The 10747-nt window shown below is 46.8% G+C and overlaps 1 protein-coding gene across 3 annotated transcripts; it reads right to left on the minus strand.

The window, feature by feature from the left end:
* Nucleotides 1–707: 707 nt before the first annotated feature.
* NKAP (NFKB activating protein) lies at nt 708–10694 on the minus strand. Of its 3 annotated transcripts, XR_008578945.1 has the most exons (12): nt 10385–10694; nt 9901–9981; nt 9432–9505; nt 9103–9222; nt 8626–8671; nt 8113–8228; nt 7888–7963; nt 7240–7389; nt 5156–6606; nt 4440–4598; nt 3674–3757; nt 708–3575 (listed from the first exon to the last, which is right to left on the minus strand). XR_008578945.1 is itself a non-coding variant. In XM_054839304.1 (9 exons), exons 1-9 carry the CDS (start codon nt 10642–10644, stop codon nt 6432–6434), a joined length of 1098 nt encoding a protein of 365 aa, XP_054695279.1. In that variant the 5' UTR covers nt 10645–10694; the 3' UTR covers nt 3848–6431. The 3 variants fall into 3 exon arrangements, 1 of the variants encoding a protein (XP_054695279.1); XR_008578944.1 differs by having other exon boundaries at nt 4440–6606; XM_054839304.1 differs by lacking the exons at nt 708–3575; nt 3674–3757 and having other exon boundaries at nt 3848–6606.
* Nucleotides 10695–10747: the final 53 nt, after the last annotated feature.

The raw sequence follows: 10747 nt of genomic DNA on the forward strand, positions 1-10747 counted from the left end.
GTCACTGCCCTCCTCAGCTGGGCAGGAGAGAGGAAATATAACAAAAGGCTCATGGGTGGAGATAAGGACAGGGAGATCACCCAGCAATTACTGTCAGGGGCAAAACAGACTCAACTTAGGAAAATTAATTTATTACCAGTCCAAATCAGAGTAGGATAATGAGAAATAAACCCAAATCTTCAAACACCTCCTCCCACCCCTCCCTTCTTCTCAGGCTCCACTTCACTCCCCATGACTCTACCTCCTCACCCTGAGCAGCACAGGGGGTCAGGGAATGGGGGTTGTGCTCAGTTCATCACATGTTGTCTCTGCTGCTCCTCTCTCCTCACACTCTGCCCCTGCTCCAGTGTGGGGTCCCTCCCACAGGAGACAGTCCTCCATGAACTTCTCCACCATGAGTCCTTCCCCCAGGCTGCAGTTCTTCACCAGCTGCTCCAGCGTGGGTCCCTCCCACGGGGTGCAGACCTTCAGGAGCAGACTGCTCCAGCGCGGGTCCCCCACGGGGCCACAGGTCCTGCCAGGAGCCTGCTCCAGTGTGGGCTTCCCACAGGGTCACAGCCTCCTTCAGGTGCCTCCACCTGCTCTGGTGTGGGGTCCTCCAGGGGCTGCAGGTGGAATCTCTGCTCCCCATCATCCTTCCTCCATGGGCTGCAGGGGGACAGCCTGCCTCACCATGGTCTTCTCCAAAGGCTGCAGGGGATCTCTGCTCCAGTGCCTGGAGCACCTCCTCCCCCTCCTTCTGCACTGCCCTTGGTGTCTGCAGAGTTGTTCCTCTCACATCTTCTCACTCCTCTCTCTGGCTGCAATTGCTCCTGGTGTTGCACAGGTTAAATACGTTATCCCAGAGGCACTACCACCATCACTGATGGGCTCAGCCTTGGCCAGCAGCGGGTCCATCTTGGAGCTGGCTGGCATTGGCTCTGTTGGACATGGGGGAAGCTTCTGGCAGCTTCTCCCAGAAGCCACCCCTGCAACCCCCCGGCTACCAAAACCTTGCCATGCAAACCCAATATAGTTGTATATAAGCTCCAGACAGAATTAGTTTCCTTGCTTTATGCACTCTGATATACACTGCACAGATGTCTGTGAGAGGAAGAAAAGGAATGCGAAGAGGACCACCCTAAAACTGCCATTACAGATGCATCGGCAATATTAAGTACTAGCAAACTGCAGAGAGACAGCAGGACTGCTCCTATTTTTGTGCCCACTTCTGCTGACCTGCAGTTCCCTGTAGCGACCCTACTGACTGCACAGCAGTCTGCGTGAACAGCCAGTCACCTCCTGCAGCTTGCAATTCTTCCCACCCACCACAGTAATATTCAGCAGTTTTAACTTACAATACAGCTGAAAACTGCTTCTGCTATATCCTAAATCCGCTATAAACAATGACTCTCACTTTTCTGCTTGTTAAAGTATGGCAAATAAGAGAGTGAAATGTAGATCTTGTGTCAGTACCATTAACACTGATTCACTGTGGGGCACGGGGTGTGGAGCAACCACAAATAACCACGGAGTGAACAAGGTGCAGAGTCATGCAAATCAGAGAAATTTCTGAGACTTCCAGCCCTGTGACTGGAAAGTTACACTTACTCAGCTGGGCAGAGCAGCTGGGCCAGCAGCAAAATACCCTTTCACTGTTCTGCAGCCAGTGAGAGCCGAGGATGCCCAGCAGCGCCAGAGGTTGTTTTCTGTTGACTGTAAGTAATTAAGTCCGTTTCTCTGCTCTGTGCAAGTGCCTCTGTAATATACTTCCCTCTATTTGCTTGGAGCCATATTGAAAAAGTAATAATATTGCAGAAAAAAAAATACACCAACGTAAACAGAATTCTTCTGGATCTACATCTGCATGAATAACAGCAAGTTCAGACACAGAAATTTGCATCTGAATTCCTCTGCTGATTAGCTGGGTTGGGATGAAGTGTTTCTGATAGTCTAGCAGTAGTCCTGAACCGTAACTCATAGCTTGTGTCACTGGGCAGGGACAGATACATCTCACACTGCTCCATGGGACTCTATTCAGGCTCTGAGACGAGCCTCTGTGGTTAAATTAAGCTGTCCAGCTGCTCATGCGTTCTAGATGTGGTCAGCCTGGGGTCTGGCTCCTGACAGCTTGTCAAGGTCCCAGTTTTCTGAAGGGCTGAAAAGAGCTTGGGAATCAATGAAAAACCAGCCCAAAGCACTCACCAGCAGCTAGTCAGCTACAGTGCTGGCTGGAGAGACAGAAGAACTAGCAGGAAGAGAAGATCAGGAGGATGAGAAATAAGAGAGGGAAAATATGTGGAGATCAGGAGAGAAGCAGAGGAGGAGACAGGCTTCCAGGGCTCACACTAGCCTTGAGCACCTCTCCTAAAATACACAGACAGCTGAAAAGCAAACCAGGGCTGCTTTAGGCAGGGATTGCTGTAATCCTGCCAGATACCAAGGGGCCCTGAACAGCTCTTGTGAGACTCTTCCTGCCCAGGTGAGCATGTCCCATGGAGAATTTCTGGGCTCAGAAGAGGCCTTTTCTGTTTGACACTGTGCCTTGGGCTGTGCTCACCCTACAGCATGTCCTGAGCAGCAGCTGGAAGAAGCTCCCTTTGTTGCACGAGATGCAATAAATGAGTGGGCCTCATCTGTCACGCATAGAGCTCCTCAGGGGTCTGCGTCCCAGGCCTTGCCTCCCCAACGGTTCCAGTACAAGACCTTCCATCAGCTCCTAAGCCATTTTCCAACCTGTTGACCAGTTCCACCTCAGATGCTTCCCCGTGTTTCGGCACAACTCCTATGCCAGAGTCCTCAGGCTCCTTTTCTCTCATCTGTCTTTCCAAGCAGACACCTACGTTGCAGTTGTTCTTCCCAATTTTGTTATTGAGGGGATGAAACCAAATGAGGAAAACTCCCGTAAGAAACAGAACAAAGGGCGCAATGAGCAAAGGAAAGTTTCACTGCTCTTTCTCGCAGGTGGTATTACCTGTTGATATTTGTTCTCCTATCTTGCACAAACCTAAACCAGGTTCCCATTGGTCTCACTACCTCCTTTCACCTTCAAGCAGTAAGCATCTCTTTCAGACCACAAGGACTAGAACCTACACTTTGCTCATTTACTCCTCCAGTAGCTGAAGCCTTGTAACAGCCCCTTGTAATCCTGGAAGAGTGGCTGCTGGGGATTCGGCACGCTGCCTTCTGCTAAAACATCTCTGGCTTGTCTCATGTAACATCCGTGGTCTTTTCCCTCTGAAGGGCTCTGTGTCTGTCTGGTGTTCAGAGCCTACGGCACCTCTGTGCAACAGGCTGGACGGAGTCTGTGGTTGGCAGAGCACAGAGCAGGAGGCTGGTTTAGTTTCCAAATTGTGGAGACTGGCAGAAACATGACAGAGAATCTGGCAGGATCCCACATCTGCTTTCCTGCTCATACCGTCTTCCCCTTCCAAGCAACAGCAATTGCTCTGGGCAGCTCTAAGCAGGGCTGAGTGGAGGAGAATTATGGAACGAGGGATCTGTAGAGGGAGACTGGCCCGCTGCTCTTCGTGCAGTCTCAGAACCCCTTTCCAGATCGGCCTGAAGTTTGTCACCTGTACCGTAATATGTTGCAGCTCAAGAGGAAAAAAAAAAAGAAATAAATCACACTGAGTAGACTTTTTACCTCCAGAACCTACGCTTAGTCATACTGAACCTTAGCTTTTTTACTTACTGGCTATGGGTCCCCAAGTAGCAGTCCACAGATGTCGTGATTTAACCCCAGCTGGCAACCAATAACTGCACAGCTGCCCACTGCCTGGTAGGACAGGGGAGAGAATTGGAAGTGTAAAAGTGAGAAAACTCATGGGTTGAGATAAAAACAGTTTAATAATTTAAAAAAAGAAATAATAATAACAAGGTGCAAGGAAAAAAATAACCAGGAGAGAAAAATAAAAACTAAGACAGACAAATGATGCAAATTAAAACATTTTCTTGCCACCAACTGACCGATGCCCAGACAGTCCCTGAGCAGCAGCCCTTGCTGCCAAACTCCACCCTAGTTTTATTGTCGAGCATGACATCATACGGTATGGAATATCCCTTTGGTCAGTTGGGGTCAGCTGTCCCAGCTGTGTCCCCTCCCAACTCCTTGTGCACCCCCAGCCTACTCGCTGGTGGGGTGGTGTGAGGAGCAGAAAAGGCCTCGACTCTGTGTCAGCACTGCTCAGCAGTGACAAAAACATCCCTGTGTTATCGACACTGTTTTCTGCACAACTCCAACCCACAGCCCCACACCAGCTACTGTGCAGAAAATTAACACTACCCCAGCCAAAACCAGAACAGCTTATAGCCACTGCTCAGAAATCTTACATCCTAGCACAAGCTTAGAATTGTAACGTCTTTGCCTTCACAAGAGGCTTTAAACCAAAATTATTCTAATTCAGACATGTTGTACAAATACAGAGGTCATTTTTGAAGAAGTAGATAGTAGCTCTCACCTAATTAAAATGTCTGCTGTTTGAGGTCCTGCATGTGAACTCCGTGCTGTCTCTGCTCTCTTGCAGAGTGTATTCTTCACTCTGGAGTCCAGCAGGCTGATTCACAGGTAAAAGTTATTACTCTTCCATCACTGACACAACTCAGGAGGTTCTAGCAAGCTTTTCCATGCCAAAAACAAACAGGGAGCTTGATGTAAATAAGTTTGCAATAATAGCAGAGAGGTGGAGGAAGCTGTCAAAATCTTGCTACACAAAACCAAATGACCCTGCTTATCATTAGCTTCACTCCACCACAAGCACGGATAGCTGCCCCGTGAGCATCTGCCTTCTCCATAATGAATCTGTCCTGGGTTTACACAGGTTTAGGTGGTGTCTTTTTTTCAGCAGACAGCCTTGCCCTGTGAATAAAGGCCAGCTGTCAGCTTGGATTCAATATTATTCTTACAATTTACCCTCTTTTTATTCCATCCTCCAGGCCAGAACAGTGTCAGTTTAGAGAAAAGTGGCTTAAGGACATAATTGAAAATAAAATAATCCTCATGGAAAGACTTACTTTCTAATGAACAGCTCCAATTAACTATCACCAACACTCCATTAGTATTTTGTGGAGAATCAGATAAACACAATGAAGAAAGAATGACTCTTTCTTATCAGCATTTCTACTTTGTGGATACATAAAAAGCATTAAATCTGTGCAAAATCAACTACGGCCTGACCTGGCAGCTGGCTTTACATGATGGTCCCCTGCAGGTGCGGGTGGGTACGGCAGGATGGAACCAGGTTCCAGAGTGTAAATGGGAACAGGCAGCTGGCTGGACTTGCTGTTTGAGAATGCCAGGTCTGCAGAACTCCAGGGTGAACATTATAGGACTTTTATTTTCTTTGTACAAACATACAAGACATCTCTGCTGCCAAAACTACAACACAGAGATTTAGGGGAACAAAAAAAAAAAACCCCACCCTCTAGAAAACACTTTGTTTTTAAAAGCATTTGAAGAAAAGGCAGCTGAGGGGAGTATATTTGGAAATATGCAGTTGAATCAAAGATAACCACCACAGAAGCACTACCTGGAGTAGGCCTCTGAGTACAGAGTTTAAAGACAGCCATACGTTGCTGCTGAAACAGACCAAATTAAAATACCACAGCATTTAAGCTTTAATCTAGAACACTTCCATAGACAAAAAAAATTTCAAAGAAATTGAAAGACACATCCCTTGTTACCACCTGTATACATCCAGGGGTGCCAATCACTGCACCCCACTGCTCTGATACCTATGTATAACATAGGAGAAAAAGAAGCAAGCAACCTAGTTCTTCACCACGGGCATCGGTGGATTGAAGATCAGACCCTGCTATTACTATTACAGTTACTTTATACCCCAATTATGATCTGCTTGCTTTAAAGTAACTGAAGCTCATCTGTATTAAATAACAAACACATTTCTATTTACAAGTCTAGTTTGAACCACAAACCAAACTCAACTGTTTTGAGAAAAAAAATAAATCTAAAAGACTTATGAAAAAATATCTAAGTGGACAGTCTTAGATCTTAAACAGGAACTTAAGAGTTCCTTCATTTTTGCTAACGTTACTAGTAGCTTGCTTCTGGTGGCCAGTCTACTCTCATTAGTCAAAAATAAATGGAAAATCCCACTTATCAACATCAGGTAACAAAGCCCTCCCATGGAATCCTTCTGCTTGTCAGATTCAAAGCGAATGCAGAACATCGCCACCTGTAATCTTCCCTGCCTGTTCCTGCCTTCTCTGCCTTGTAGCCTTTCACTTTACAGGGATTCCTTGTAGATGGTGAACATATCATCCAAGAAAATCTGACAAAAGTAACTGTGTTTCCTTGACACAAGTAATCCACTCCTGAGGCTTGGCCCTGTTGGGTGAAAGGCACTGCAGCACTTGCAGCTTTTTTCAAATCATGACTGGAACAGGTTAGCTGCTGCTTGGTAGAATCTATGGTGTACTGTTCAAATGAAGAATTACTTTTCCTCTTTGCCCTTAGTCTTTCTGTAGACCATCTCTCGAAAGCTCGCAAGGATCTTGTTCTCTCGTTTCCTCCTTTCCTCCTGGTTGAAGGATGCCAGAGCTCTCTTTTCATCTGCACTGTAAATCTGGTTCTCTTTACGCAGACGCACAGCTTCCATTCGGCGATGTCTGCGGAGGAGAACATTGCGTACATCAGCACGGGCAGACAGATGTAATGCCCCATCACAGCTTCCATCCGTCAACTGGCCTGAACGATTTGAGGGGCTTATAAATAAAGATACCTACACTAGAGAATCCAAACTGCACACAAACCTTCCCAGGAAGAAGCATGGTAGAGCAAGAAACTGACTTCTGGGGGTGTCTGCTCTCAGGCAGTCAGCCAGAAGCCCCTCTGCCCCCAGGGTGTCAGCTGCTGGCTTACCAAAATTCCTGTTGGACTCCATGATAAACAAGTGCAACCAACCTCTCACACTTTGATTTGTCTCCTACTGGAGAGGCAGCACATCACCACTACTGTCCAAACATACCACTGAGTCACTCGACACAAGCATCTCCTCATTTGAAATAAAACATAGTTAGAAGTATATTACCTGGAAAGAGTTTTTGCTCTTTAGGAGGAAGTGTCCTTAAAAAACTCCCCATCTATCTATAGCAATAGGGAGTTCAGTGTAGATTATTGCAAGCACACAGAGCACCTTCTCTTCTGTGCTTTCAAGTAAGGCTTGGAAGCAGTCTTCCAACCAGCCAGTGGAAGCCATTCTTGAAAATTTCACTGAACCACTACCACCATCAAAACCATACCTGCTGCCACTCATGACATAACCAGAGCTCTCAAACGATGCGATCTCTTCACTGGTCAAGCCGATTTCACCTCTCCGGGGTATACGTTTTCCTGCTTTTACGTACTCTGCCATTGCTGCACCTTCACCAGGCAAGAGGGCATGTCCGTAGCTTAAAAAAAAAAAAAAAGACCAGCAAAGTGTTGATTTCAATCAGTCTCAAATAGAGAGAGCCTGAGCTAAACATCCAGCTTCCTTGTTCACTAGTTGCTGCAGCTGCATTTTTAAGCACTTTCTGATTCTTCCCCACATATCAGTCTGTTTCTTCCTTAGGGCTAACACTAGCAACAATATCTGAAATTACCAGTTGAATCCATTCTGATTAAACAGTAACGAAGACACTAAAAAGTCACAATACTGCAGAGCATTAGAATAAAGGCATCTTACAATTGATTTTCTAAGAATCAAGGCTAAAAAAGCGTAAGACAGACTTTTCCACCTGAATTCAGATCAGGGTAAAGGCTGGCACCACTACCACTTCTGCTGTGAGTTTCTGGCACAGTATTTCTCTCTAATGCATGCCACGTTGTTATAACGGCCCTTTCGAACAGTAACCTTCAGGCTTGGTTTACTTCATTTGATCAAAGACCCATTAGAGCTGACTACTCACTTCAAAGGCCTATCATCCTGCGATGCATGAGTTTTGGGAGCTTCTGGTCCAATCAAGCTATCAGCTTCTGTATTTTCTGTAACAATCAAATAATGAGGAAGATTAATATTGTGCCCATTGTTCTTTGTTATCAGAAGAGTTACACAGGTCAGCAACACCTCACAAAGAATTCATGAAAAGGACACCAAGAAGTTTCAATCCAAGTTTAAAGTCAGGTGAACCTACTTGATCTCTCAATCCAGAGATCTTCCCCTTGAAAAGTTTCATCATCAGAATCTTCACTACTTGAATCACTGGATTCCTTCCTGCTCTTCTTATTCTTCTTTTTCTTATACTTCTTCCTGTGATAAAGTCAAAGACAGACATGCTATTTACCAAAATTTAAGATGAAAAAAAGCGCTTGGAATCATACTCAAGTCATTAGTTTCTCAAGACAACTTCCACCCACAGGAAGAGTGGCTGTCTGCGTATCGATTGTTGTTGTTTCACAGAAAATGCCTTACAGCAAAACAAAGACAATATATACACTGTTATGCCTTTCATACGGCATTAGACAGTGGCTCCCTATGTCCTCTATGCTGCATGGTTCTGCAGATAATCCCTCAAATTAAGATTATTTGACAGTGTTTATAGCCCTAGTTACAAGAGTGCCCAGCCTTCCTCACTACCTGCTAAGAAAGTGATGCTGCCCTCTAGTCAACAGCACGTAGAATTACATGCAACAACCTGGAAACTTACTTTCTGTTCTTCTTTTTCTTCTTCTTGCTTTTCTTTTTATCTTCATCTGAAAAAAAGAAAGTATATTATCAAAAAGAGATGATTAGCTATAACTAAGTAGCTAACTTCACTGTGAATAACTGCCTCCACCAGAATGCCTTAGTACGCAGCTTCTCAGATGTGATTTGTTTAAGTAATACTGAGAAAGTATTAGTAGAAAGCTCTCTACAGTCTTGTTCGCTATGAGAATATATTGAACATATCTCTGGCATGAAACGCCCAACGGATGCTAAATTCAGGAATCCTATTTCCTCAGGCCAGACCGCAAGTGCTCAAGGAAAAGGCACTGCAAACCCAGCAAGATGGTGAAAGAAAAGAAAACCAGATTGATGCTGCAGCTCTGTAATTTCAGAAGACCGCAAGTGTCACTTAGTGTTCAGAGGAGCAGAAGGAGAGCTCTATGCACCATGTACATTAGTCAAAACCCTCTTTTCTTACCACTGGAGTTCTGCTCAGACTCTGACTCGCTGTCGCTGTCCTCAGAATGTTTTCTGCGTTTTCTTTTGGATGCCTTCCGCTTTTTCTTCTTTCTTTTCTTCTTCTTTTTCTTTTTTTCCTCTAGAACATTTTTAAAAGACAGCATCAGAGAACAAAGATCATCTAGCTCTATATGCATTTCCCAAAGACACGCTCCCCTTTGAGGTGGAGCCTACCACACTCACTTCCACCTATCAAAGTCAGTGAACCTCCTGCAAGCAACAACAGTGGATTCGAGACTTCAGTAGCTTCCCATTTTTGAAACAAGCTGTGTACGCAAAACAACGTACCTTCTGAGCTGGAATCTGAAGAACTACTCTTAGATTTTGCCTCTTCATCTTCTACCGGTGTATGCTCATCAGAACTGAATAAAAATAAAAGTTTGCTATTTAAAGTCTGTTTTGTAGTATTCAAGATCAAAAGTACATGTGACCAACAGATACTTGAAGATTTTGAGTCAATATTTGCAATAGAGTAAACTATTAAACAGCTAATTTGCAGCACAGGAACTGCTTTCAGAACCGCAACATAAAGGTCACCTGATCTACAATAAATAATTTCTTGCATAATTCCAACATGCTGATTATTTGGAGAGGGAAAAAAAAAAAAGTAATAATCTCATGTTGATTCAAAAACAAACTGACACAACAGGAGTTGTGGCAAAGGGACTAGCATAGGGATAAAACATTTTTGTAAATTAAACCGATACATAATCAATATCATAAAAACCAGAAGGAAAGAAGAAAGAATGCGCCTTACTCGGGGTCAGGAACCTTTGGTGACAGTCCCCAGACTTCAGGTGCTCCCAGTTCTCCAATCCTCTCTCTCTCATTGAGTCTCCTGTCATGGAAAACACCTTCACTGAAGCCTAGTGTGCTATACCCAGCACACGAGCATTTAAAGCCCAGTATCCGTTACCACTTCTAATGGTTACCGGAAGCAAAGCTCCGCACGCTGCAGAGGACCCGCGGGTAACGGGTGTCGGCACTCTTCCAGCCGCGCCCCATCCCGTCTGCGCCCGCCACAACCGTGGGGAACGCCTCAGGCGATGCGCGCCGCCAGGAAAGGCCGAAGGGGCTTAAAGCACCGGGCAGCGCCGCAGAAACGGGCTCAGCCGCCCCCTTCCCGGGAACCCGCCGGCCCGGCTCCGTGCCCTCCCCTCCCCAGGAGCGCCGGTTCCTCCGAGCGGAGCGGAGCCACCGGCGCGACAAGCCCTACAGAAAGCCCCGGGACCGGCGCTCGCCTCTGCCGCAGGATCTCCTCCTTCTCCTTCTCGTAGTACTCGGGCCAGGCCTTGCCGTGGTGGTGGCCGTGGTGCGCGGCGGAGCGCGGCCCGCCGGGGGTGCGCTCGCGGGAGCGGGACCAGCTGCGGCTCCGTCGGTGGCTCGGGCGCTTCAGGCCGTTGCGCTCGCGGGACCGGGACCGGGACCGGGAACGCGACCTACGGCCGCGGCGCTCGGGGCTGGCGGCCGGCGGGCTGCGGGAACGCGACGTCGGCGCCATGGCGGCGGGGCGGCCGCTGCGGATGAACCGCTTCCGGGAGGCTCGCGGCTTCCGGCGCCCTCCCGTCCGGGCGGGGGCGGGCGGCGGCGGCGGGGCGGAAGAG

The sequence above is a fragment of the Grus americana genome, chromosome 12 (genome assembly GCF_028858705.1).
Source record: "Grus americana isolate bGruAme1 chromosome 12, bGruAme1.mat, whole genome shotgun sequence".
In the NCBI taxonomy this organism is placed as follows: domain Eukaryota; kingdom Metazoa; phylum Chordata; class Aves; order Gruiformes; family Gruidae; genus Grus; species Grus americana.